The sequence below is a fragment of the Oncorhynchus mykiss genome, chromosome 19 (assembly GCF_057628025.1).
Source record: "Oncorhynchus mykiss isolate SJ-2025 chromosome 19, ASM5762802v1, whole genome shotgun sequence".
NCBI classification, from domain to species: domain Eukaryota; kingdom Metazoa; phylum Chordata; class Actinopteri; order Salmoniformes; family Salmonidae; genus Oncorhynchus; species Oncorhynchus mykiss.
The window spans coordinates 70,989,110-71,016,509 of NC_143040.1; the positions used below are offsets into that span (position 1 = coordinate 70,989,110).

At 42.3% G+C, this 27,400-nt stretch overlaps 1 protein-coding gene across 2 annotated transcripts; it reads left to right on the forward strand.

Annotated features, from left to right (window-relative positions):
* Positions 1–1,006: 1,006 nt before the first annotated feature.
* On the forward strand, positions 1,007–26,841 carry cdkl1 (cyclin dependent kinase like 1 (CDC2 related kinase)). Of its 2 annotated transcripts, XM_036955321.2 has the most exons (11): positions 1,095–1,268; positions 2,322–2,572; positions 13,683–13,804; positions 20,428–20,500; positions 21,819–21,909; positions 22,503–22,703; positions 24,652–24,734; positions 25,097–25,153; positions 25,322–25,474; positions 25,563–25,658; positions 25,775–26,841. In XM_036955321.2, exons 2-11 carry the CDS (start codon positions 2,405–2,407, stop codon positions 25,874–25,876), a joined length of 1,146 nt encoding a protein of 381 aa, XP_036811216.1. In that variant the 5' UTR covers positions 1,095–1,268; positions 2,322–2,404; the 3' UTR covers positions 25,877–26,841. The 2 variants fall into 2 exon arrangements, with proteins under 2 accessions (XP_036811217.1, XP_036811216.1); XM_036955322.2 differs by lacking the exon at positions 25,563–25,658 and having other exon boundaries at positions 1,007–1,268.
* Positions 26,842–27,400: the final 559 nt, after the last annotated feature.

Sequence of the window (27,400 nt, forward strand, 5' to 3'; positions counted from 1 at the left end):
ATGGGGACCAGGCCGAAAAGGCGGTGTGTGAGGGGGTGGAGTCTGTTCCTATGGGGACCAGGCCGAAAAGGCGGTGTGTGAGGGGGTGGAGTCTGTTCCTATGGGGACCAGGCTAAAAAGGCGGTGTGTGAGGGGGTGGAGTCTGTTCCTATGGGGACCAGGCCAAAAAGGCGGTGTGTGAGGGGGTGGAGTCTGTTCCTATGGGGACCAGGCCGAAAAGGCGGTGTGTGAGGGGGTGGAGTCTGTTCCTATGGGGACCAGGCCGAAAAGGCGGTGTGTGAGGGGGTGGAGTCTGTTCCTATGGGGACCAGGCTAAAAAGGCGGTGTGTGAGGGGGTGGAGTCTGTTCCTATGGGGACCAGGCCGAAAAGGCGGTGTGTGAGGGGGTGGAGTCTGTTCCTATGGGGACCAGGCCGAAAAGGCGGTGTGTGAAGGGGTGGAGTCTGTTCCTATGGGGACCAGGCTGAAAAGGCGGTGTGTGAGGGGGGGGAGTCTGTTCCTATGGGGACCAGGCTGAAAAGGCAGTGTGTGAGGGGGTGGAGTCTGTTCCTATGGGGACCAGGCCGAAAAGGCGGTGTGTGAGGGGGTGGAGTCTGTTCCTATGGGGACCAGGCTGAAAAGGCGGTGTGTGAGGGGGTGGAGTCTGTTCCTATGGGGACCAGGCTGAAAAGGCGGTGTGTGAGGAGGTGGAGTCTGTTCCTATGGGGACCAGGCTGAAGAGGCGGTGTGTGAGGGGGTGGAGTCTGTTCCTAAAGGGACCAGGCTGAAGAGGGGGTTGAGTCTGTTTCTATGGGGACCAGGCTGAAAAGGCTGTGTGTGAGGGGGTGGAGTCTGTTCCTATGGGGACCAGGCTGAAAAGGCTGTGTGTGAGGGGGTGGAGTTTGGTCCTAGGGGACCAGGCTGAAGAAGGGGTGGAGTCTGTTCCTATGGGGACCAGGCTGAAAAGGCTGTGTGTGAGGGGGTGGAGTCTGGTCCTAAGGGGACCAGGCTGAAGAGGGGGTGGAGTCTGTTCCTATGGGGACCAGGCTGAAAAGGCTGTGTGTGAGGGGGTGGAGTCTGGTCCTAGGGGACCAGGCTGAAGAAGGGGTGGAGTCTGTTCCTATGGGGACCAGGCTGAAAGCGAAAGCCTTCTGAGAGAGAGAGAGCAGCTCGACCTACAGTTCCAACAACGTGTCCATCTCCGTTTCTCCTCAGTCGATGTATGCCAGGCGTTCTCTCCGCTCTGAGTTTCTTATTTGGCAATACTGTACATCCAAACGACACCTGAACGTAAGTATAACTTTGAATATGACCAATAACCATATTGGCTCATAATAAATGTATGTAGCGTTGAAATGTATAACTAGTTTTGTAGACATGCAATTTAATTTTGAGTACTCTATATTTTTATGGCGTGATCGTTTTTTCGCTTTTATTAATGTGTTGGCTTTATGACACAATTATTTGAGTGAATGTGTTTTAATAGGTGGTGATCTAGCCGAGTAGACGGTTGTATAGTGAAGGACTTTGATTTGTATTGCCTTTACAGAAGTTGAAAACACAATTGTTTTCTTCCCCTGTTTACCTCGGAAGACCTTTATATACTTTGCAATGCAAATGTTTTCGTTACGCAATCGAACTGTCCAAAGGTAGGTGTAAGGTTTCCACAAGCGAATAAATTAATCTTTAACTAGAATTAGATTTTAGGTTTATGTTTGGGGCTACTATACACGTGATCTGATCGTTTTGTGATCCGTTTAGCCATTATTAAAAGCAAACACGTGTTTAATATACAGTACGGTAGGTTCTGTTCTGTTTTCAGCAGGTGTTATTATACAAACCCGCCCCCCTTATGGGTTTGTTTTTTGTTTTTTTCTAGGAGGGGGGGGGGGGTCCAGTTTTGTTTTTACGACCTCCATACCAGTCTTAAGTAGCTTTTTTTGGACACGGTTGACAACAATAACTTGTTGTAGGCTAGACACGTTTAGGCAACGCAACAGTTTCTCTTGCCAGAGCTCTTACATCTCGTGACTTTTTCATGCCAGGTCCCCATTCTCTTTGACATGTTTTTGGGACATGTGAGGACACACACGGTATTATAGAATATAATTTTCTTTGGCATCCCTACACAAGAAGGAAAATGCATTCATTCAGCTCTACAGTTAAGTTAGTGTCAGGATACAAACATTTGAGTGAGAAATGTAATAACACGAAAAAAAAAACCCGAATGTATCAGTATTTCATAACCAAGGAAAACCTGATTTTAAAATATAAATAAAAATTTGTATTGTTCTGTAAAATCGAAAACTTCTCACATGTACTGTGTACTGGTTTGCTTTTAAGATCTCAAGTCAAAGGCCATCCCATAAGGCATTTCTTGAACCAAAACGACTACGACCACTCCCAGTCAGTCCTCAGACATCACCATGGAGAAGTATGAGAAGATGGGGAAGATCGGGGAGGGGTCCTACGGTGTGGTGTTCAAGTGCAGGAACAGGGACACGGGACAGATCGTTGCCATCAAGAAGTTTGTGGAGTCTGAAGACGATCCCGTCATTAAGAGGATCGCTCTGAGAGAGATTAGGATGCTGAAGGTAAATACCACTCAGCCTTGAGCCCTCTTTATTAAAACCACCCAGCCTTGAGCCCTCTTTATTAAAACCACTCAGCCTTGAGCCCTCTTTATTAAAACCACTCAGCCCTGAGACATCTTTATTAAAACCACCCAGCCTTGAGCCCTATTTATGAAAACCACCCAGCCTTGAGTCCTCTTTATGAAAACCACCCAGCCTTGAGCCATCTTTATTAAAACCACCCAGCCTTGAGCCATCTTTATGAAAACCACCCAGCCTTGAGCCATCTTTATTAAAACCACCCAGCCTTGAGCCCTCTTTATGAAAACCACCCAGCCCTGAGCCATCTTTATTAAAACCACCCAGCCTTGAGCCCTATTTATGAAAACCACTCAGCCTTGAGCCCTCTTCATTAAAACCACCCAGCCTTGAGCCCTCCTTATTAACCCCCTGTAGACTTCACTGTTAACCCCCTGTAGACTTCACTGTTAACCCCCTGTAGACTTCACTGTTAACCCCCTGTAGACTTCACTGTTAACCCCCTGTAGACTTCACTGTTAACCCCCTGTAGACTTCACTGTTAACCCCCTGTAGACTTCACTGTTGTGCAGGACAAGATACATGCAGCGAGGCAGAGGAAGGTGAAGGAAGACTCTTCTTTTCCCTGCCTTGTTGTATCCCTGTTGTACGTCATTGGAAACAAGTGGGAGGGGATTCTGTCTTTGTTCTTGGTCACTGCCCCATGTTTTAAGAGCTTTCTGTTGAATACAGAGAATAGCAGCCAATGGACACGCAGTTAACATACAGTCCTGGGTATGTTTTTGACACTAGTCGGGGAAAATGTTTAGTGTAATTTTAGTTTAACAGCTGGTTGCTGTATTTTTTCTGTATGATATTTGACTGTTGTGCATCTTAGATTCAATAACAACAACCCTGACAGCTGGCTTGTGTTAGACTCAGCCTATCCAGAATAAACATTCCTTTCCCATTAGTATGTAGAATTAATTATTTACCTTTCAATCAGCCAGATGTGTTCAACAACAAACTAATTGCATATAATTGACATTAAGAATTAGCGATATTATACTGAACAAAAAATATAAATGCAACATGTAAAGTGTTGCTCCCATGTTTCATGAGCTGAAATGAAAGATCCCAGAAATGTTCCATGTTCCAAAAAGCTTATTTCTCTCATTTTGTGGACAAATTTGTTTACATCTCTGTTAGTGAGCATCTCTCAATTGCCAAGAAAATCCATCCACCTGACAAGTGTGGCATATTAATAAGCTGATTAAACAGCATGATCATTACACAGGTGCACCTTGTGCTGGGGACAATAAAATGCCCCTCTAAAATGTACAGTTTTGTCAAAATAAAATGCCACAGAGATGTTAAGTTTTGAGGGAGAGGCCAATTGGCATGCTGACTGCAGGAATGTTCATTAGAGCTGCTGCCAGATAATTGAATGTTAAATTCTCTACCATAAGCGTCATTTTAGAGAATTTGTCAGTACGTCCAACAAGCTTCACAGCCGCGGACGACGTGTAACCACGCCAGCCCAGGACCTCCACATCGTCTGAGACCAGCCACCCGGACAGCTGATGAAACTGAGGAGTATTTCTGTCTGTAATAAAGCCCTTTTGTGGGAAAAACTCCTTCTGATTGGCTGGGCCTATGCCCTCCCAGACCCACCCATGGCTGCGCCCCTGCACAGTCATGTGAAATCCATAGATTAGGGCCTAATGAATTTATTTCAATTGACTGATTTCCTTATGTGAACTGTAACTTAGTAAAATTGTTACATGTTGTGTTTATATTTTTGTTCAGTATATACAGTACCAGTCAAAAGTTTGGACACACCTACTTATTCAAGGGTTTTTCTTTATGTTTACTATTTTCTACATTGTAGAATAATAGTGAAGACATAAAAACTATGAAATAACACATATGGAATCATGTAGTAACCCAAACAATGTGAAATGTAGCCACCCTTTGCCTTAATGACAGCTTTGCACATTCTTGGTATTCTCTCAACCAGCTTCATGAGGTCACCCGGAATGAATTTCAATTAACAGGTTAACGTGCCTTGTTAAAAGTTAATTTGCGGAATTTCTATCCTTAATGCTTTTGAGCCAATTAGTTGTGTTGTGAAAAGGTAAGGGTGGTATACAGAAGACAGCCCTAATTGGTAAAAGACCAAGTCCATATTATGGAAAGAACAGCTCGAATAAGCAAAGAGAAATGACAGTCCATCATTACTTTAAAACATGAAGGTCAGTCAAAGCGGAAAATATAAAGTACGTTGAATGTTTCTTCAAGTGCAGTTGCAAACCCCATCAAGCGCTATGATGAAACTGGCTCTCATGAGGACCGCCACAGGAAAGGAAGACCCAGAGTTACCTCTGCTGCAGAGGATATGTTCATTAGAGTTACCAGTCTCAGAAATTGCAGGCCAAATAAATGCTTCTCAGAGTTCAAGTAACAGACACATCTCAACATCAACTGTTCAGAGGAGACAGTGTGAATCAAGCCTTCATGGTCAAATTGCTGCAAAGAAACCACAACTAAAGGACACCAATAAGAAGAAGAGACTTGCTTGGGCCAAGAAACACGAGCAATGAACATTAGACCGGTGGAAATCTGTCATTTAGTCCGATGAGTCCATATTTGCGATTTTTGGTTCAACCCACCGTGTCTCTGTGAGACGTAGAGTAGGTGAACGGATGATCTCCACATGTGTGGTTCCCAACGTGAAGCATGGAGGAGGTGCGGTACTGGTGACACTGTCAGTGATTTATTTAGAATTCAAGGCACACTTAACCAGCATGACTACCACAACATTCTGCAGCGATATCCCATCCCTCTATCATTTGTTTATCAACAGGACAATGACCCAACACACCTCCAGGCTGTGTAAGGGCTATTTGACCAAGAAGAAGAGTGCTGGAGTGCTGCATCAGATGACCTGGTCTCAACATTCACCTGACCTCAACCTAATTGTGATGGTTTGGGATGAGTTGGACCATAGAGTGAAGGAAAAGGAGCCAACAAGTGCTCAGCATATGTGGGAACTCCATCAAGACTGATGGAAAAGCATTCCATGTGAAGCTGGTTGAGAGAATACCAAGAGTGTGCAAAGCTGTCATCAAGGCAAAGAGTGGCTACTTTGAGGAATCTCAAATATAACATATATTTTGATTTGTTTTATATTTTCTGGTTACTACATGATTCCATATATGTGTTATTTCATAGTTTTGATGTCTTCACTAATATTCTACAATGTAGAAAATAGCAAAAATAAAGAAAAACCCTTGAATGAGTAGGTGTGTCCAAACTTTTGACTGGTACTGTACACACAAAAGTATGTGGACACCCCTTCAAATGAGTGGAGTGGACTATTTCAGCTACATCTGTACCGACAGGTGTATCAAATTTAGCACACAGCCATGCAATCTTCATAGACACACATTGGAGGTAGAATGGCTTTACTGAAGTGCTCAGTGACTTTCAATGTGGCACCGTCACAGACTTTTCCAACAAGTCAGTTCGTAAAATTTCTGCCCTGATAGAGCTGCCCCGGTCAAGTGCTGTTATTGTGAAGTGGAAACATCTAGAAGCAACAACGGCTCATCCACAAAGTGGTAGGCCACACAAGCTCTCAGAACGGGACCACTGAGTGCTGAAGCGCTTAAAAAATCATCTGTCCTTGATTGCAACACTCACTACCGTGTTCCAAACTGCCTCTGGAAGCAACGTCAGCACAATAACTGTTTCGTCAAGAGTTACATGAAATGGGTTTCCATGGCCGAGCAGCCGCAGACAAGCCTAAGATCACCATGCTCAATGCCAAGCGTCGGCTGGAGGGGTGTTAAGCTCGCCGCCATTGTACTTTGGAGCAGTGGAAATGGGTTCTCTGGAGCAATCAGCCCTTGATTACTCACCGATCCCCAATCAGCCCCAAATAGTCCTGGCCGGAGAGCCCGTCGAGACCTGGCACGTCCAGCAGATGGAGCCATCGCCTCGTGATGTATACTCCTTCTGTCACAAGGCCTCCACGAGTCTCCCCCTGGTGGCTGACCTGCTGTACGCCACTATATATATATCTATATATTTATATACATCCTGTGTTCCAATGGCACGTTGTGTTAGCTAATCCAAGTTTATCATTTTAAAAGGCTAATTGATCATTAGAAAACGCTTTTGCAATTATGTTAGCACAGCTGACAACTGTTGTTCTGATTAAAGAAGCAATAAAAATGGCCTTCTTTAGAGTAGTTGAGTATCTGGAGCATCAGCATTTGTGGGTTTGATTACAGGCTCAAAATGGCCAGAAACAAAGTACTTTCTTCTGAAACTCATCAGTCTATTCTTGTTCTGAGAAATGAAGGCTATTCCATGCGAGAACTTGCCAAGAAACTGAAGATCTCGTACAACGCTGTGTACTACTCCCTTCACAGAACAGCACAAAATGGCCCTAACCAGAATAGAAAGAGGAGTGGGAGGCCCCGGTGCACAACTGAGCAAGAGGACAAGTACATTAGAGTGTCTAGTTTGAGAAACAGACGCCTTGCAATTGCTCAACTGGCAGCTTCATTAAATAGTACCCGTAAAACACATATCTCAGACTGGCCAAAAAATATATATATATTAAAATGAGCAAAATAACAGACACTGGACAGAAGAACTCTGCCTAGAAGGCTAGCATCCCAAAGTCGCCTCTTCACTGTTGACGTTGAGGCCGTATCATCTTGTTATTGAGACCATGTCTGTTATAGACTGTATCATCTTGTCTGTTGTAGACGGTATCATCTTGTCTGTTGTAGACGGTATCATCTTGTCTGTTATAGACTGTATCATCTTGTCTGTTATAGACTGTATCATCTTGTCTGTTATAGACTGTATCATCTTGTCTGTTATAGGCTGTATCATCTAGTCTGTCATAGACTGTATCATCTTGTTATTGAGACCATGTCTGTTATAGACTGTATCATCTTGTCTGTTGTAGACGGTATCATCTTGTCTGTTGTAGACGGTATCATCTTGTCTGTTATAGACTGTATCATCTTGTCTGTTATAGACTGTATCATCTAGTCTGTTATAGGCTGTATCATCTTGTTATTGACACCATGTCTGTTATAGACTGTATCATCTTGTCTGTTATAGACTGTATCATCTTGTCTGTTATAGACTGTATCATCTAGTCTGTTATAGACTGTATCATCTTGTCTGTTATAGACTGTATCATCTTGTCTGTTATAGACTGTATCATCTTGTCTGTTATAGACTGTATCATCTTGTCTGTTATAGACTGTATCATCTAGTCTGTTATAGACTGTATCATCTTGTCTGTTATAGACTGTATCATCTTGTCTGTTATAGACTGTATCATCTTGTCTGTTATAGACTGTATCATCTTGTCTGTTATAGACTGTATCATCTTGTCTATTATAGACTGTATCATCTAGTCTGTTATAGACTGTATCATCTTGTTATTGACACCATGTCTGTTATAGACTGTATCATCTTGTCTGTTATAGACTGTATCATCTAGTCTGTTATAGACTGTATCATATTGTTATTGACACCATGTCTGTTATAGACTGTATCATCTTGTTTGTTATAGATTGTATCATCTAGTCTGTTATAGACTGTATCATCTTGTTATTGACACCATGTCTGTTATAGACTGTATCATCTTGTCTGTTATAGACTGTATCATCTTGTCTGTTATAGACTGTATCATCTAGTCTGTTATAGACTGTATAATCTTGTTATTGACACCATGTCTGTTATAGACTGTATCATCTTGTTTGTTATAGACTGTATCATCTATGTTATAGACTGTATCATCTTGTTATTGACACCATGTCTGTTATAGACTGTATCATCTTGTCTGTTATAGACTATATCATCAAGTCTGTTATAGACTGTATCATCTTGTCTGTTATAGACTGTATCATATTGTTATTGACACCATGTCTGTTATAGACTGTATCATCTTGTCTGTTATAGACTGTATCATATAGTCTGTTATAGACTGTATCATCTTGTTATTGACACCATGTCTGTTATAGACTGTATCATCTTGTCTGTTATAGACTGTATCACCTTGTCTGTTATAGACTGTATCATCTAGTCTGTTATAGGCTGTATCATCTTGTTATTGAGACCATGTCTGTTATAGACTGTATCATCTTGTCTGTTATAGACTGTATCATCTAGTCTGTTATAGACTGTATCACCTTGTCTGTTATAGACTGTATCATCTATGTTATAGACTGTATCATCTTGTTATTGACACCATGTCTGTTATAGACTGTATCATCTTGTCTGTTATAGACTATATCATCAAGTCTGTTATAGACTGTATCATCTTGTCTGTTATAGACTGTATCATATTGTTATTGACACCATGTCTGTTATAGACTGTATCATCTTGTCTGTTATAGACTGTATCATATAGTCTGTTATAGACTGTATCATCTTGTTATTGACACCATGTCTGTTATAGACTGTATCATCTTGTCTGTTATAGACTGTATCACCTTGTCTGTTATAGACTGTATCATCTAGTCTGTTATAGGCTGTATCATCTTGTTATTGAGACCATGTCTGTTATAGACTGTATCATCTTGTCTGTTATAGACTGTATCATCTAGTCTGTTATAGACTGTATCACCTTGTCTGTTATAGACTGTATCATCTAGTCTGTTATAGGCTGTATCATCTTGTTATTGAGACCATGTCTGTTATAGACTGTATCATATTGTCTGTTATAGACTGTATCATCTAGTCTGTTATAGGCTGTATCATCTTGTTATTGAGACCATGTCTGTTATAGACTGTATCATCTTGTCTGTTATAGACTGTATCATCTAGTCTGTTATAGACTGTATCACCTTGTCTGTTATAGACTGTATCATCTAGTCTGTTATAGGCTGTATCATCTTGTTATTGAGACCATGTCTGTTATAGACTGTATCATATTGTCTGTTATAGACTGTATCATCTAGTCTGTTATAGACTGTATCATCTTGTTATTGAGACCATGTCTGTTATAGACTGAAATCATCTCCTCATCCTCATAAACAGTTATTCCAGTAGCTTCCTCATCCTCATAAACAGTTCTTCCAGTAGCCTCCTCATCCTCATAAACAGTTATTCCAGTAGATTCCTAATCCTCTTCCTCCTCATAAACAGTTATTCCAGTAGATTCCTAATCCCCTTCCTCCTCATAAACAGTTATTCCAGTAGATTCCTAATCCTCTTCCTCCTCATAAACAGTTATTCCAGTAGATTCCTAATCCCCTTCCTCCTCATAAACAGTTATTCCAGTAGATTCCTAATCCCCTTCCTCCTCATAAACAGTTATTCCAGTAGATTCCTAATCCCCTTCCTCCTCATAAACAGTTATTCCAGTAGATTCCTAATCCCCTTCCTCCTCATAAACAGTTATTCCAGTAGATTCCTAATCCTCTTCCTCCTCATAAACAGTTATTCCAGTAGATTCCTAATCCCCTTCCTCCTCATAAACAGTTATTCCAGTAGATTCCTAATCCCCTTCCTCCTCATAAACAGTTATTCCAGTAGATTCCTAATCCTCTTCCTCCTCATAAACAGTTATTCCAGTAGATTCCTAATCCCCTTCCTCCTCATAAACAGTTATTCCAGTAGATTCCTCATCCTCTTCCTCCTCATAAACAGTTATTCCAGTAGATTCCTAATCCTCTTCCTCCTCATAAACAGTTATTCCAGTAGATTCCTAATCCTCTTCCTCCTCATAAACAGTTCTTCCAGTAGCTTCCTCCTCCTCGTCCTCCTCCTCCTCATAAACAGTTCTATAAAACCAGATGGGGACATACCGGTTGTCATGGGAGACCACAGCATGTTTATAACCGTTCCTCTTCCTGCGTTCTCTGTTTTGATAAGACATGTGGGAGCTTGTCAGCCGCTCTGCACAAAGCAAACACAGATCCATGACTTTCTGTTATGTAATCTCTATATCCATATCACTGTGTGCACCTACAGTGTATTGGGATCACTGTACAATTAAAAGATTACAAACGTGTGTCGTTACTGTGGTGTAGCAGAGGTGCTTTGTGATACAGTAGAAGTGGGAAGTTTACAAACACTTAGGTTGGAGTCATTAAAACTAGTTTACATACACTTAGGTTGGAGTCATTAAAACTAGTTTACATACACTTAGGTTGGAGTCATTAAAACTTGTTTACATACACTTAGGTTGGAGTCATTAAAACTAGTTTACATACACTTAGGTTGGAGTCATTAAAACTTGTTTACATACACTTAGGTTGGAGTCATTAAAACTAGTTTACATACACTTAGGTTGGAGTCATTAAAACTAGTTTACATACACTTAGGTTGGAGTCATTAAAACTAGTTTACATACACTTAGGTTGGAGTCATTAAAACTAGTTTACATACACTTAGGTTGGGGTCATTAAAACTAGTTTACATACACTTAGGTTGGAGTCATTAAAACTAGTTTACATACACTTAGGTTGGAGTCATTAAAACTAGTTTACATACACTTAGGTTGGAGTCATTAAAACTAGTTTACAGACACTTAGGTTGGAGTCATTAAAACTAGTTTACATACACTTAGGTTGGAGTCATTAAAACGAGTTTACATACACTTAGGTTGGAGTCATTAAAACTAGTTTACATACACTTAGGTTGGGGTCATTAAAACTAGTTTACATACACTTAGGTTGGAGTCATTAAAACTAGTTTACATACACTTAGGTTGGAGTCATTAAAACTAGTTTACATACACTTAGGTTGGAGTCATTAAAACTAGTTTACATACACTTAGGTTGGAGTCATTAAAACTAGTTTACATACACTTAGGTTGGGGTCATTAAAACTAGTTTACATACACTTAGGTTGGAGTCATTAAAACTAGTTTACATACACTTAGGTTGGAGTCATTAAAACTAGTTTACATACACTTAGGTTGGAGTCATTAAAACTAGTTTACAGACACTTAGGTTGGAGTCATTAAAACTAGTTTACATACACTTAGGTTGGAGTCATTAAAACGAGTTTACATACACTTAGGTTGGAGTCATTAAAACTAGTTTACATACACTTAGGTTGGGGTCATTAAAACTAGTTTACATACACTTAGGTTGGAGTCATTAAAACTAGTTTACATACACTTAGGTTGGAGTCATTAAAACTAGTTTACATACACTTAGGTTGGAGTCATTAAAACGAGTTTACATACACTTAGGTTGGGGTCATTAAAACTAGTTTACATACACTTAGGTTGGAGTCATTAAAACTAGTTTACATCCACTTAGGTTGGAGTCATTAAAACTAGTTTACATACACTTAGGCGGAGTCATTAAAACTAGTTTACATACACTTAGGTTGGGGTCATTAAAACTAGTTTACATACACTTAGGTTGTAGTCATTAAAACTAGTTTTCATACACTTAGGTTGGAGTCATTAAAACTAGTTTACATACACTTAGGTTGGAGTCATTAAAACTAGTTTACATACACTTAGGTTGGAGTCATTAAAACTAGTTTTTCAACCCCTCCACAAATTTCTTGTTAATTAACAAACTATAGTTTTGGCAAGTCGGTTAGGACATCTACTTTGTGCATGACACAAGTCATTTTTACAACAATTGTTTACAGACAGATTATTTCACTGTATCACAATTCCAGTGGGTCAGACAGCTTGGAAAATTCCAGAAATGATGTCATGGTTTTAGAAGCTTCTGTTAGGCTAATTGACATCATTTGAGTCAATTGGAGGTGTACCTGTGGATATATTTCAAGGCCTACCTTCAAACTCAGGGCCTCTTTGCTTGATATCATGGGAAAATCCAAATAAATCAGCCAAGACCTCAGAAAAAAATTGTAGACCTCCACAAGTCTGGTTCATCCTTGGGAGCAATTTCCAAACGCCTGAAGGTACCACATTCATCTGTACAAACAATAGTATGCAAGTATAAACACCATGGGACCACACAGCCGTCATACCACTCAGGAAGGAGACGTGTTCTGTCTCCTAGAGATGAACGCACTTTGGTGCGAAATGTGCAAATCAATCCCAGAACAACAGCAAAGGACCTTGTGAAGATGCTGGAGGAAACAGGTACACAAGTATCTATATCCACAGTAAAACGAGTCCTATATCGACATAATCTGAGAGGCCGCTCAGCAAGGAAGAAGCCATTGCTCAAAAAACGCCATAAAAAAGCCAGACTACGGTTTGCAGCTGCACATGGAGACAAAGATCGTACTTTTTGGAGAAATGTCCTCTGGTTTGATGAAACAAAAATAGAACTGTTTGGCCATAATGACCATCGTTATGTTTGGAGGAAAAAGGGGGAGGCTTGCAAGCCGAAGAACAACATCCCAACCGTGAAGCACGGGGGTGGCAGCATCATGTTGTGGGGGTGCTTTGCTGCAGGAGGGACTGGTGTACTTCTCAAAATAGATGGCATCATGAGGTAGGAATATTATGTGGATATATTGAAGCAACATCTCAAGACATCAGTCAGGAGGTTGTAAATGGGTCTTCCAAATGGACAATGACCCCAAGCATACTTCCAAAGTTGTGGCAAAATGGCTTCAGGGCAAAAAAAGTCAAGGTATTGGAGTGGCCATCACAAAGCCCTGACCTCAATCGCATAGAACATTTGTGCCCAGAACTGAAGAAGCGTGTGCGAGCAAGGAGGCCTACAAACCTGACTCAGTTACACCAGCTCTGTCAGGAGTAATGGGCCAAAATTCACCCAATTTATTGTGGGAAGCTTGTGGAAGGCTACCTGAAACTTTTGACCCAAATTACACAATTTAAAGGCAATGATACCAAATACTAATTGAGTGTATGTAAACTTCTGACCCACTGGGAATGTGTTGAAAGAAATAAAAGATTAAATAAATAAATTTCTGTACTATTATTCTGACATTTCACATTCTTAAAATAAAGTGGGGATCCTAACTGATCCTAATTTTTACTAGGATTAAATGTCAGGAATTGTGAAAACGGAGTTTAAATGTATTTGGCTAAGGTGTATGTAAACTTCTGACTTCAACTGTGTGTGTGTGTGTGTGTGTGTGTGTGTGTGTGTGTGTGTTATCCGAGCAGCAACTAAAGCACTCCAACCTTGTGAACCTGATTGAGGTGTTCAGGCGTAAACGTAAACTACACCTGGTGTTTGAGTACTGTGATCACACCGTCCTCAACGAGCTGGACCGATACCCCAGAGGGTGAGTACTGGCTCTCTACACACATACGCTCCATCCCCCTTCTGTCTCACACACGCTCTCTCTGTCTCACACACTGATAAATTCTATAGATTGTTTATTTGTCTCCCTGCTGTTTATCTACGACCTGTATATATTTTTTACGTTTTTATTTAACCTTTATTTAACTGGGCATGTCAGTTAAGAACAAATAGGAACAGTGGGTTAACTGCCTTGTTCAGGGGGCCGAACGACAGATTTTTACCTTGTCAGCTCGGGGATTCGATCTAGCAACCTTCCGGTTACTGGCGAAACGCCCTAACCACAAGGCTACCTGCCGCCCCTTATAGTGTCTCCCCTGCTGATAATCTATGACCTGTATATAGTGTCTCCCCTGCTGATAGCCACAGTGTTTGGCTGTTACCACGGAGACTGACCTGCTCGTTGCGGAATGTTTACAGCGATGTAGTCCCAGAATGTTGGCTGACAGGGAGGGAGGTGGAGTTGTAGGAACGCAGACACACACACCACACACACACACACACACACACACACACACACACACACACACCACACAGACACACACACACACACACACACACACACACACACACACACACACACACACACACACCACACAAACACACACACACACACACACACACACACACACACACACACACACACACACACAGTTAATAGAGGTGCCTGCCTCACTCCCATGGGGGGGCTGTAAGGGTTTCATGGGGGACTCAGCCACAGGAAGGGGGATGGAGATTGTTTATGTCCCAAGTGGCACCCTATTCCCTATATAGTGCACTACTTTTGACCTGAGCCTTATTGGTTCCAGTCAAAAGTAGTGCACTATATAGGGAGACATTTAGGATGCATCCGTGGCTATTAAATCACCAGTTGTAAGGCTGGATTTAGCCATCTCCATGGCAACACTGATGGATGGGCTTCTGGACTACAGTTTACAATAAGAGAGGGGGAGGGAGGGAGAGGGGGGAAAGAGGGAGGGGAGGGAGGGGGAGAAAGAGCGGGAGGGAGGGAGAAGAGGGAGAAGAGGGGGAGAGAGAGAGGGGAGGGGGAGAGGAAGGGGAAGGGGGAGGGGGAGAGAGAGAGAGAGATACACACTTCCCACAGGGCCAGGTGGTGAGACAGGGATGCAGCTTGAGCCCCACCCTCTTCAACATATATATCAACGAATTGGTGAGGGCACTAGAACAGTCTGCAGCACCCGGCCTCACCCTACTAGAATCCGAAGTCAAATGTCTACTGTTTGCTGATGATCTGGTGCTTCTGTCACCAACCAAGGAGGGCCTAATGCAGCACCTAGATCTTCTGCACAGATTCTGTAAGACCTGGGCCCTGACAGTAAATCTCAGTAAGACCAAAATAATGGTGTTCCAAAAAAGATCCAGGACCACAAATACAAATTCCATCTAGATACCGCTGCCCTAGAGCACACAAAAAACTATACATACCTCGGCCTAAACATCAGCGCCACAGGTAACTTCCACAAAGCTGTGAACCATCTGAGAGACAAGGCAAGAAGGGCCTTCTATGCCATCAAAAGGAACATAAAATTCAACATACCAATTAGGATCTGGCTAAAAACACTTGAATCCGTCATAGAACCCATTGCCCTTTATGGTTGTGAGGTCTGGGGTCCGCTCATCAACCAAGAATTCACAAAATGGGACAAACACCAGATTGAGACTCTGCATGCAGAATTCTGCAAAAATATCCTCCGTGTACAAAGTAGAACACCAAATAATGCATGCAGAGCAGAATTAGGCCGATACCCGCTAATTATCAAAATCCAGAAAATATCTGTTAAATTCTACAACCACCTAAAAGGAAGCGATTACCAAACCTTCCATAACAAAGCCATCAGCTACAGAGAGATGAACCTGGAGAAGAGTCCCCTAAGCAAGCTGGTCCTGGGGCTCTGTTCACAAACAGACCCCACAGAGCCCCAGGACAAAATTAGACCCAACCAAATCATGAGAAAACAAAAAGATAATTACTTGACACATTGGAAATAATTAACAAAAAAACTGAGCAAACTAGAATGCTATTTGGCCCTAAACAGAGAGTACACAGCGGCAGAATACCTGATCACTGTGACTTAAAAAAATAAAAAAAACATTTTTAAAAACCTTTATTTAACCAGGAAGGGCTCATTGAGATTAAAATATATTTTTCAAGAGCGCCCTGGCCAAGATGGGCAGCACCAAGTCATTACAAAAAAATGAAAGACAGACAACATGAAAAACTACAAGTAATCTAGGAAAAACCATAGAATTCACAAGAGTATAAAACAGCCAATTAAAAACATTGACAGGTCAGGGAATCAGTCTCAAAATCCTTCATCAGTGATTTAAAAACACCAATCAGGACAAGTTCTTCCAGTTTAAAAGTATTTTGTAAGGCGTTCCAAGACGATGGCGCAGAGGACGTAAAAGCCCTTTTACCAAATTCAGTTCAGACGTTTGGAACAGTTAGCAGGATAAAGTCCAGCGAACGAAGAGACGACCCACCACATTTCTGAACAATAAAAATGCCCAAATAAAAAGGTAGTAAACCCAAAATGGCTTTGTAAATAAAAGTATACCAGTGACTGAGCCTACGAGTGACTAGAGAAGGCCAGCCAACCCTGGTATACAAAGTGCAGTGGTGCGTAAGGGTTTTGCAGTTTAAAATAAATCTCAATGTGCCATGGTAAAGAGTGACAATTGATCTCAAACACTGAGCGGAAGCATTCCTATATAAAATATCCCCATAGTCTAGTTAAGGCATACATTTAGCTGATACTAGCCTCCTTCTGGCTTCAAAAGAAAAACAGGCCTTATTCATCAAATAAAATCCCAATTTCAGCTTCTATTTTTTTGTAAGTTGTTGATTATGCAATTTAAAAGAGAGGCCGTCATAAATTAAAATTCCAAGATATTTATATGAGGTTACAACCTCAATCTCCTTGCCCTGACAGGTAGTAATCGGTGAAAGGTTCAGAGGTCTATTTCTTGCATTAGAAAACACCATTCGTTTAGTTTTGTCTGTATTGAGGATAAGCTTCAATTGACACAAGGTACGTTGAACAGTATAAAAAGCAGTCTGCAAGTTCTGGAAAGCTTTTGTAAGAGACGAGGCACAACAGTAAATAACAGTATCATCAGCATAAAAATTAAGTTGGGCATTTTGGCCATTTTTGTCTAAATCATTTATATAAATAGTGAATAAGAGAGGACCAAGTACAGAGCCTTGGGGCACACCATTCAAGACAGACAATTGAACAGACATAAGCCCATCAAATTGAGTGCACTGAGTTCTATCAGACAGATAGTTAGCAAACCATGCAACTGCATTCTCCGAAAGACCTCCACTCGACAATCTCTGCCTTAGTAAAGCATGATCAACTGTATCAAAAGCCTTAGAGAGATCAATAAAAAGTGAGACACAGTGCTGTTTTTTTGTCAATGACTTCAGTGATATCATTTAAAACCTTCATGGCTGCTGTAATTGTGCTATGCTTCTTCCTGAAGCACGATTGGTACATTGATAAAATAGAGTTTGTAAATAAAAACTATTTTAGCTGTTCACTCACAAGGGTTTCAAGTATTTTCACCAGGGGTGACAGCTTTGAGATTGGCCTGTAATTATTTAAAAGAGTTGGATCTGCCCCTTTTAAAAGTCGTAGGACAAATGCTGATTTCCAGATCTTTGGAATTTCATTACATTCCAGGGTTAGTTTGAACAGAGATGTAAGTGGTTCAGCTCTGAAATCAGCTGCCAGATTTAAAAAGCAGGGACCCAAAAGATCAGGACCTGCAGGCTTTCTCTGATCTAAGGATTTCAGGGCTTTATGTACCTCCTGCACTGAGAATGGAAAAAAAGCTAAAAGTTTGACCAGCTCTCAGCGGTTCATCCACACAGGGTTGTACAGAGACAGAGGACACTGGTTCATCCACACAGGGTTGTACAGAGACAGAGGACACTGGTTCATCCACACAGGGTTGGACAGAGACAGAGGACACTGGTTCATCCACACAGGGTTGTACAGAGACAGAGGACACTGGTTCATCCACACAGGGTTGGACAGAGACAGAGGACACTGGTTCATCCACACAGGGTTGTACAGAGACAGAGGACACTGGTTCATCCACACAGGGTTGGACAGAGACAGAGGACACTGGTTCATCCACACAGGGTTGTACAGAGACAGAGGACACTGAATCAAACAGCCTACCAGATGATACAAAGTGCTCATTGAAACAATTCAGCGTTTCAGTTTTGTCATGTACAGCAACAGAGTCCTTCAAAACACATGACGGTAATTCATTAACATTACTGTGACCAGACATCCAGAACTTTCTAGGGTCATTCAGGTTATCAGTGGTAACAGACATAAAATATTCAGACTTGGCCTTCCTGAGAAGAAAATAACACTTGTTTCATAACTGCCTAAAAATAAGCCAATCAGCATCAGAACATGATTTCCTTGCTTTAGCCCAGGCTAGATTACGGTCGTGAATAATACAAGACAGCTCAGAAGAAAACCATGGATTATCCCGACCTTTAACCCTGAACCTGCAGAATGGGGCACGTTTGTTTACTATTTGGGAAAAACCACCATGAAAGAATTTCCAGGCAGTTTTCACATCAGGGATAAACTCAATCTTGCTCCAGTCAAAATAAAACAAATCATGACAGAAAGCCTGCTCATTAAAACACTTCAAATTTCTCCTACGAATAAAACGTGGGTTTGTTTTAGGAACCGTAGTATTTCTAACAGCAACAACAGCACAATGGTCACTTAAATCATTACAAAAAAACACCAACCGCAGAATATTTATGTGGAACATTTGTCCATATCAAATGAATCAGGGTAGATTGATCTGGGCATTTAAGATTTGGGCGAGTGGGTGAGTTAATCAACTGGGTAGGATTCATAGAATTACAAAACATTTTTAAATCATCAGACACCGGCTTTAACCAACACCAGTTGAGATCATTTCACTGTAAAGAAGTTTAGACATAAGGTGCGTCAAAGAAGAAAATGCATCACCGAGAGCAGAAGGGGGGTCTATAACAGCCAATCACAGTTATAGAGAGCAGAGGGGGGGGTCTATAACAGCCAATAACAGTTATAGAGAGCAGAGGGGGGGGTCTATAACAGCCAATCACAGTTATAGAGAGCAGAAGGGGGGTCTATAACAGCCAATCACAGTTATAGAGAGCAGAGGGGGGGTCTATAACAGCCAATCACAGTTATAGAGAGCAGAGGGGGGTCTATAACAGCCAATCACAGTTATAGAGAGCAGAGGGGGGTCTATAACAGCCAATCACAGTTATAGAGAGCAAAGGGGGGTATATAATAGCCAATCACAGTTATAGAGAGCAGAGGGGGTCTATAACAGCCAATCACAGTTATAGAGAGCAGAGGGGGGTCTATAACAGCCAATCACAGTTATAGAGAGGAGAGGGGGGTCTGTAACAGCCAATCACAGTTATAGAGAGCAGAGGGGGGTCTATAACAGCCAATCACAGTTATAGAGAGGAGAGGGGGGTCTGTAACAGCCAATCACAGTTGTAGAGAGGCCTTTTGAAACCTCAATATTCAAAGCAAGAAATTCCAACTGTTTACAAATAGTTTCAGACTTTGCCACACTTACAGGGAATCTAGTTTTTACATATGTAGCCACACCCCCACCTTACTTAACCCGATCAGTGCGATACACATTGTAACCACTTATACAAATAAGACTGACTGACCCAAACTTAAGGAAAGCTTTGACTCAGTGAGCATAGCCTTGCTATTGAGAGCCGTAGGCAGACCTGGCTCTCAAGAGAAGACAGGCTATGTGCACACTGTCCACAAAATGAGGTGGAAACTGAGCTGCACTTCCTAACCTCCTGCCCCAATTTTTGACTATATTAGAGACACATATTTCCCTCAGATTACACAGACACACAAAGAATTAGAAAACAAACCCAATTTTGATGAACTCCCATATCTACTGGGTGAAATACCACAGTGTGCCATCACAGCAGCAAGATGTGTCACCTGTTGCTACAACCAGTGAAGGAACAAACACCACTGCAAATACAATCCATATTTCAGTTGATTTATTTTCCCTTTTGTACTTTAACCAGTTGAACATCGTTACAACACCGTATATAGACATCATATGACATTTTTCCTTTGGAACTTTTGTGAGTGTAATGTTTACCTTTCATTTTTATTTTTTATTTTTCACTTTTGTTTATCTATTTCACTTGCTTTGGCAATGTTAAGATATGTTTCCCCATGCCAATAAAACCCTTAGAATTTAATAATATAATAATAATCAGCCACTACAAACGTCAGCTGACTTTAGCCACTGCTAGCTAACAATCAGTGGAAGTCGCAGAGGCAACAGAGCAAACCTTTTATTTTTTAAATATATTTTATTTAAATGACAGGTTGCCTTAAACTGCAGTCAGAGATTAGCGCCAGCAATCTGATAACCTGTACCTGGCTTTGTGTTTATTAGTCATAGAATTACATACATACAGTCCTGAAAATTATAATTGAATTAAATTAAATCTATAACTGTAAAAATATATCTGTGTTATTTGGTTGTCTCTTCTTTAACTTCCAGTGTTCCAGAACATCTGGTAAAAAGCATCACCTGGCAGACACTCCAGGCTGTCAACTTCTGTCATAAACAGAACGTAAGTGGTTTCTCCGTCGTTCCTCTACCCAAACCGCTGTTTCACTAGCATTCCAGTCTCCTGGCTGCCCAGACGTTACTCTTTCACTGAGACACAACAAACCGCCACGGGGACCCTTTTTTAACAGTCAAGCTGCACAGCCAAAGTCTGGATATGGAGTGTATTCATTATTGCACACCGTTGCAAAATGTTTTAGAACAGAAACAAAAAAAAAAAAAAAAAGTGTTTCTCATTGGACAAATTCGTGTAGTTCCCTACCACTTTTGGCCCGTTTGTTTCTGTTTGGTTCCTAGTGAATACACAAATCAAATCAAATCAAATCAAATCAAATTTTATTTGTCACATACACATGGTTAGCAGATGTTAATGCGAGTGTAGCGAAATGCTTGATCTGCCTGATCTGCTGCATGTCTTCTCTAGTCTGGCAAAGTACCGTCTTCTTTAGCCTGACAAAGTACCGTCTTCTCTAGCCTGGCAAAGTACCGTCTTCTCTAGCCTGGCAAAGTACCGTCTTTTCTAGCCTGGCAAAGTACCGTCTTCTCTAGCCTGGCAAAGTACCGTCTTCTCTAGCCTGGCAAAGTACCGTCTTCTCTAGCCTGGCAAAGTACCGTCTTCTCTAGCCTGGCAAAGTACCGTCTTCTCTAGCCTGGCAAAGTCCCGTCTTCTCTAGCCTGGCAAAGTACCGTCTTCTCTAGCCTGGCAAAGTCCCGTCTTCTCTACCCTGGCAAAGTCCCGTCTTCTCTACCCTGGCAATGTCTCGTCTTCTCTAGCCTGGCAAAGTCCCGTCTTCTCTAGCCTGGCAAAGTCCCGTCTTCTCTAGCCTGGCAATGTCCCGTCTTCTCTAGCCTGGCAATGTCCCGTCTTCTCTAGCCTGGCAAAGTCCCGTCTTCTCTAGCCTGGCAAAGTCCCGTCTTCTCTAGCCTGGCAAAGTACCGTCTTCTCTAGCCTGGCAAAGTACCGTCTTCTCTAGCCTGGCAAAGTCCCGTCTTCTCTAGCCTGGCAAAGTACCGTCTTCTCTAGCCTGGCGAAGTACCGCCTTCTCATGCCTGGCAAAGTCCCGGATCTGTTTGTGCTGCCTTGTCACATCGTAACAGTGTAACATAGCCTGGTCCCAGGTCTGTTTGTGTTGTCTTGTTAATGATTTGCTTGACAATGACCATAGGAGTTGGCAAGACGGGACACAACAGCCTGGAAACCTCTTCTCGCGTATAGATCAACAACCGTACAAGACCACCACATGATCAGCTGTAGTTGAATGAAAAATCCGCCCTGGCTGGCACTGTTAAACGACTAACGTTTTGGTTGTTGTCTCCTGCAGTGCATCCACAGAGACGTGAAGCCCGAGAATATCCTCATTACTAAACAGCAGGTCATTAAGCTCTGTGACTTCGGATTCGCCAGGATCCTCAGTAAGTCCCCAAATGTTTTTTATGACATGTCCCAAATGGCATCCTAATCACTATGAAGTGCTAAACATGTTTACTATGATCCATAGGGTTCTGGTCAAATGTAGTGCACTATGTAGGGAATATAGTATTATTTGGTACACCGTCATTATGAGACTCCTTCCCTGTATGTTGTAGTGCTACTGTACTGTCACTGTTTCTGTAGGTCTACTGCCACCTGGTGGACTCCTGTTGTAATACCACTGTCTTAACTTTCTGCCATCACGTCACCATTGAAATCAACACTCATTCCATTTCTTACCAATTCTTTCGTCCTAAACAGAGTCTTGTATCTAACAGCTTCCAGACTCGTGTGTGTGTTTTTGGGGGGGGAATAACACAAGACAGTAAAAATATGAATTTTTGATTCACTTTGAACGATGAAGTGATATTTATTCTGTTCTGTTCTACCCTATACCATTATGTTCAAACTATCTGTCTATGTTGTGTAAAGCCTGCTTATAATGCATCATAACCATATTATATTAAATGCATTATACCATGCAGGCTTTAAGTCTTGTTCCTAAACAGAGATGCGTATCGATCTGTCCCTGCAGCCGGTCCATGTGACTACTACACAGACTATGTGGCAACGCGATGGTACCGGGCCCCTGAGCTGCTAGTGGGTGATACTCAGTATGGAGCCCCTGTTGATGTCTGGGCGCTGGGCTGTGTCTTCTCTGAGCTGCTCTCTGGCATCCCCCTCTGGCCCGGCAAGTCAGACATGGATCAGCTCTACCTCATCAGGAAGACACTGGGTAAGTGGGATTAATATAGCTAGGGTGTCCAAAATGGCACCCTATTCCCTTCATAGTGCACTACTTGTGGCACCCTATTCCCTTCATAGTGCACTACTTGTGGCACCCTATTCCCTTCATAGTGCACTACTTGTGGCACCCTATTCCCTTCATAGTGCACTACTTGTGGCACCCTATTCCCTTCATAGTGCACTACTTGTGGCACCCTATTCCCTTCATAGTGCACTACTTTTGGCACCCTACTCCCTTCATAGTGCACTACTTGTGGCACCCTACTCCCTTCATAGTGCACTACTTGTGGCACCCTACTCCCTTCATAGTGCACTACTTGTGGCACCCTACTCCCTTCATAGTGCACTACTGTTGGCACCCTATTCCCTTCATAGTGCACTACTTGTGGCACCCTATTCCCTTCATAGTGCACTACTTTTGGCACCCTACTCCCTTCATAGTGCACTACTTGTGGCACCCTACTCCCTTCATAGTGCACTACTTGTGGCACCCTACTCCCTTCATAGTGCACTACTTGTGGCACCCTACTCCCTTCATAGTGCACTACTGTTGGCACCCTATTCCCTTCATAGTGCACTACTTTTGGCACCCTATTCCCTTCATAGTGCACTACTTTTGGCACCCTACTCCCTTCATAGTGCACTACTGTTGGCACCCTATTCCCTTCATAGTGCAGCACTACTGTTGGCACCCTATTCCCTTCATAGTGCACTACTGTTGGCACCCTATTCCCTTCATAGGCACTACTGTTGACCAGAGCCTGGAAATAGGGTGCTGTTTAAGACACAATCAATGTTTCAGCTAGTGACGTGTTATAACTGCTAGTGACGCGTTATAACAGTTAGTGACGCGTTATAACAGCTAGTGACGCGTTATAACAGTTAGTGACGCGTTATAACAGTTAGTGACGCGTTATAACAGTTAGTGACGCGTTATAACAGTTAGTGACACGTTATAACAGTTAGTGACGAGTTATAAGTTAGTGATGTTATAACAGTTAGTGACGCGTTATAACAGTTAGTGGCGTCTTATAACAGTTAGTGACGCGTTATAACAGTTAGTGACGCGTTATAACAGTTAGTGACGAGTTATAAGTTAGTGATGTTATAACAGTTAGTGCCGCGTTATAACAGTTAGTGATGCGTTATAACAGTTAGTGACGAGTTATAAGTTAGTGATGTTAGAACAGTTAGTTGTTTCACCAGTTAGTTCAGGAAAAGGACAGTACCCTTTATTATCAGTAAACATGAGCTCCTCTGCCTGAGCACCTCCCATATGACCAACAAGCACCTCCCATATGACCAACAAGCACCTCCCATATGACCAACGAGCACCTCCCATATGACCAACAAGCACCTCCCATATGACCAACAAGCACCTCCCATATGACCAACGAGCACCTACCATATGACCAACGAGCACCTCCCATATGACCAACAAGCACCTCCCATATGACCAACAAGCACCTCCCATATGACCAACGAGCACCTCCCATATGACCAACAAGCACCTCCCATATGACCAACAAGCACCTCCCATATGACCAACGAGCACTTCCCATATGACCAACGAGCACTTCCCATATGACCAACGAGCACCTCCCATATGACCAACAAGCACCTCCCATATGACCAACAATGTCAAATGTAATGTAAAATACAAGGCTGTCGTCAGTGTCACATTACGTTCACCTGTTCCGGTGTGTTAGGTAAAGGAGAGAAGTAAGAGCTTTGTCTGTGTTTCTGTCTGTGTTTCTGTCTGTGTATCTGTCTGTCTGTGTGTCTGTCTGTGTGTCTGTCTGTGTGTCTGTGTTTCTGTCTGTCTGTCTGTCTGTCTGTGTGTCTGTCTGTCTGTCTGTCTGTCTGTGTGTCTGTCTGTGTGTCTGTCTGTCTGTCTGTCTGTGTGTCTGTCTGTGTGTCTGTCTGTGTGTCTGCAGGAGACCTGATCCCCCGCCACCAGCAGGTATTCAGTAAGAACCAGTTCTTCAGTGGAGTCTGCATCCCAGAGCCTCAGGAAATGGTGAGAACAAACACATAATGATGATTCATCTACCAAAACGGTAAACAAATCAGTGTGAAACATCTTGAGGAGCGTACTGTATTCCAGGATTCCCTACTGGCGGCCCGTTTGAGCTTCCCGTGGTCAACTTGAAGTCTACAAATGATTTGTAATTATGTTCCTGCCCTCTGACCATCCTCTCCGGCTAAATCTAGTTGATGATACCTGCCGTATATATCTATCAAATCAGCGTTTATTTGTTGTATACAACGGAGTATAAACTGTGCAATGAAATGCTTCCTCTCTGCCTCAAAACGCTGCGTAAATTATCAAAAGGGTCCAAAACAATTATACACAATAAGGCATCCTTTATCATCCAATAGGAATCTCTGGAACTGAAATACCCCAACCTGTCATATCAAGCACTGAGTCTGATGAAGGTATGCCTGTCTATCCAGCCATTCACCTGCTGGCAATTTGTGTGGTAAAAATATCTGGTTCTCTAAATGAAATGAACGATCTCTCATTTAATGGTCTCTGATGTTTTATTAGCAAATATTCATTCCCCTCATCCCTTCCCTAAATGACCTTTGCCCCCCTGACCCCAGGGCTGCCTGCGTATGGACCCGTCGGAGCGGCTGGCCTGTGAGCAGCTTCTGGAGCACCCGTACTTCGACAGCCAACGGGAGGAGAGCGAGAGCACCGACCGCTCCACCAAGAAGAGGTCACGCCTCCTGCCCCGCAAACACCTCCCACCTGGGGTCAGTATGTTTCTTCACGTTAAACAGCCGGTCCCAATTCACTCCCTACCCTCTTTCCTCTTGGCTCTAACCCTTCAATGTCTGTTAGATCTGTAAGGTGGAACTTGGAAGCAATAAGGTGGAAGCTTCATGCAAATTGGGACCAGCTGTCAGAGATGGCAAAATGCTGTACAAACAATTGAAGGTGTCTACACGATGCAGTACATCCTCTGTCATTTTTTGTATTCTCTTCCATGAAGATGATATATTGTCGCTCTTCCAACTGCATTAACACACTCTTGTTTCCTTTCCTCTCTCTAGTATTTGCCTCAGCTCACCAGCAGCAGTATCTTCCCAGCTCTGGACAACAAGAAGTACTATACCAACCTGAGGAAATTCAACTACCACTTCCCTAACATTTAAACCAAACAGTTTAGATCTGAAGGGTCCAGTCGCACATTCATCAACATTTACCGTGTTCACGGTGCTAGTTAGAACTGAAATGTCCAACTTGCTGTAGTTCTAGACGTGTCGCGGGGCATTTCTGAATTTCCTAGTTCCGACTAGCACGTGAACACGGCAATATTCTGGTCAGCTCAGGAACCAGGAAGTGAATCACAACGTGGAAGGACCAGGGAGAAGTCCTTGTGTCTTGTGATGTCATTCTATGCACTATGTCAACTTTTTTTTCTTCTCTTTTTTTTCTACGGTGTTGCCTCCATTGAAGGCGTATTTTGTACATCTATATAATGACAAGGAGCAGCCTAGTGCTCAGCTGGTAGATTGAGGTCGTCTTTCAGGCAGACTACGTTGCATGTTGTCACGTCAATCGACTGTGCCGGTCGGGCACCAGATTGCTGCTATAACATATGTGGTTGATCTGATAGGGAAAATACCTATCCCAGACATTGTGAGATCTGGCATGCGTCTGCAACGTAGTCAACCTGGGAACACAGACAGATACTTGTGTAGAACAGAGGGAGTACCATAGCCTACTGCCTTGACTGGTTTTGCCAAATGTTATTTGTTTGTGTTTAAAAAAAATAATAATGAGCGAGACAGTTGACATTTTTTTGGTAGTGAATTGATTTGCATTTTGTTAAAAATATTGATTGATTTTCTCAGAAGTAGCTTTGAGTCATTTGTAAAGAGGAGAAATGTAACAGAAGGTGAAAGGTCAGCTCGGCTTTATTTTATTGGACAGAAATTGTTCATAAGCAATTGTCTGAAATGATCAGATCAGCCTCAACGTAGCTGTGGATTGAATACAGTAAGGGTTCTATTCAGTCTGGATCTCTGAAGCGATGTGCACTGAACAGGAATATGCATGTAAAGTGTTGGTCCCATGTTTCATGAGCTGAAATAAAAGATACCAGAAATGTTCCATACGCACAGAAAGCTTATTTCTCTCAAATTTTGGGTGCAAATGTGTTTACATCCCTGTTAGTGAGCATTTCTCCTTTGCCAAGATAACCCAGCATGATCATTACACAGGTGCACCTTGTGCTGGGAGAACAAAAAAAACACTCTAAAGGTTTGTCACAACACAATGCCACAGATGTCTCAAGTTGAGGGAGCGTGCAGTTGGCATGCTGACTGCAGGAATGTCCACCAGAGCTGTTGCCAGAGAATTGAATGTTAATTTCTCTACCTCCGTCGTTTTAGAGAATTTGGAAGTACGGCCAACCGCAGAGTGTCAACGTTGTGAACAGAGTTCCCCATGGTAGCGGTGAGGTTATGGTATGGGCAGCAGGCATAAGCTACGAACATAATTGCAATGTGAATACACAGAGATGGTGTGAAAAGAGCCCATTGTTGTGCCATTCATCCGCCCCCATCACCTCATGTTAATGTCACAAGGATCTGTACACAATTCCTGGATGCTGAAATTGTCTCAGTTCTTCCATGACCTGCATACTCACCAGACATGTTACCCACTGAGCATGT

What these genes read in the sequence shown, in the direction of transcription:
- cdkl1 (XM_036955321.2), top strand. Translation starts at nt 2,405, where the DNA reads ATGGAGAAGTATGAGAAGATGGGGAAGATCGGGGAGGGGTCCTACGGT. An exon ending in CTGGACCGATACCCCAGAGG is followed by an intron (nt 13,805 to 20,427) that starts GTGAGTACTGGC and finishes TTTAACTTCCAG; the next exon opens with TGTTCCAGAACATCTGGTAA. An exon ending in AAGCACTGAGTCTGATGAAG is followed by an intron (nt 25,154 to 25,321) that starts GTATGCCTGTCT and finishes CCCTGACCCCAG; the next exon opens with GGCTGCCTGCGTATGGACCC.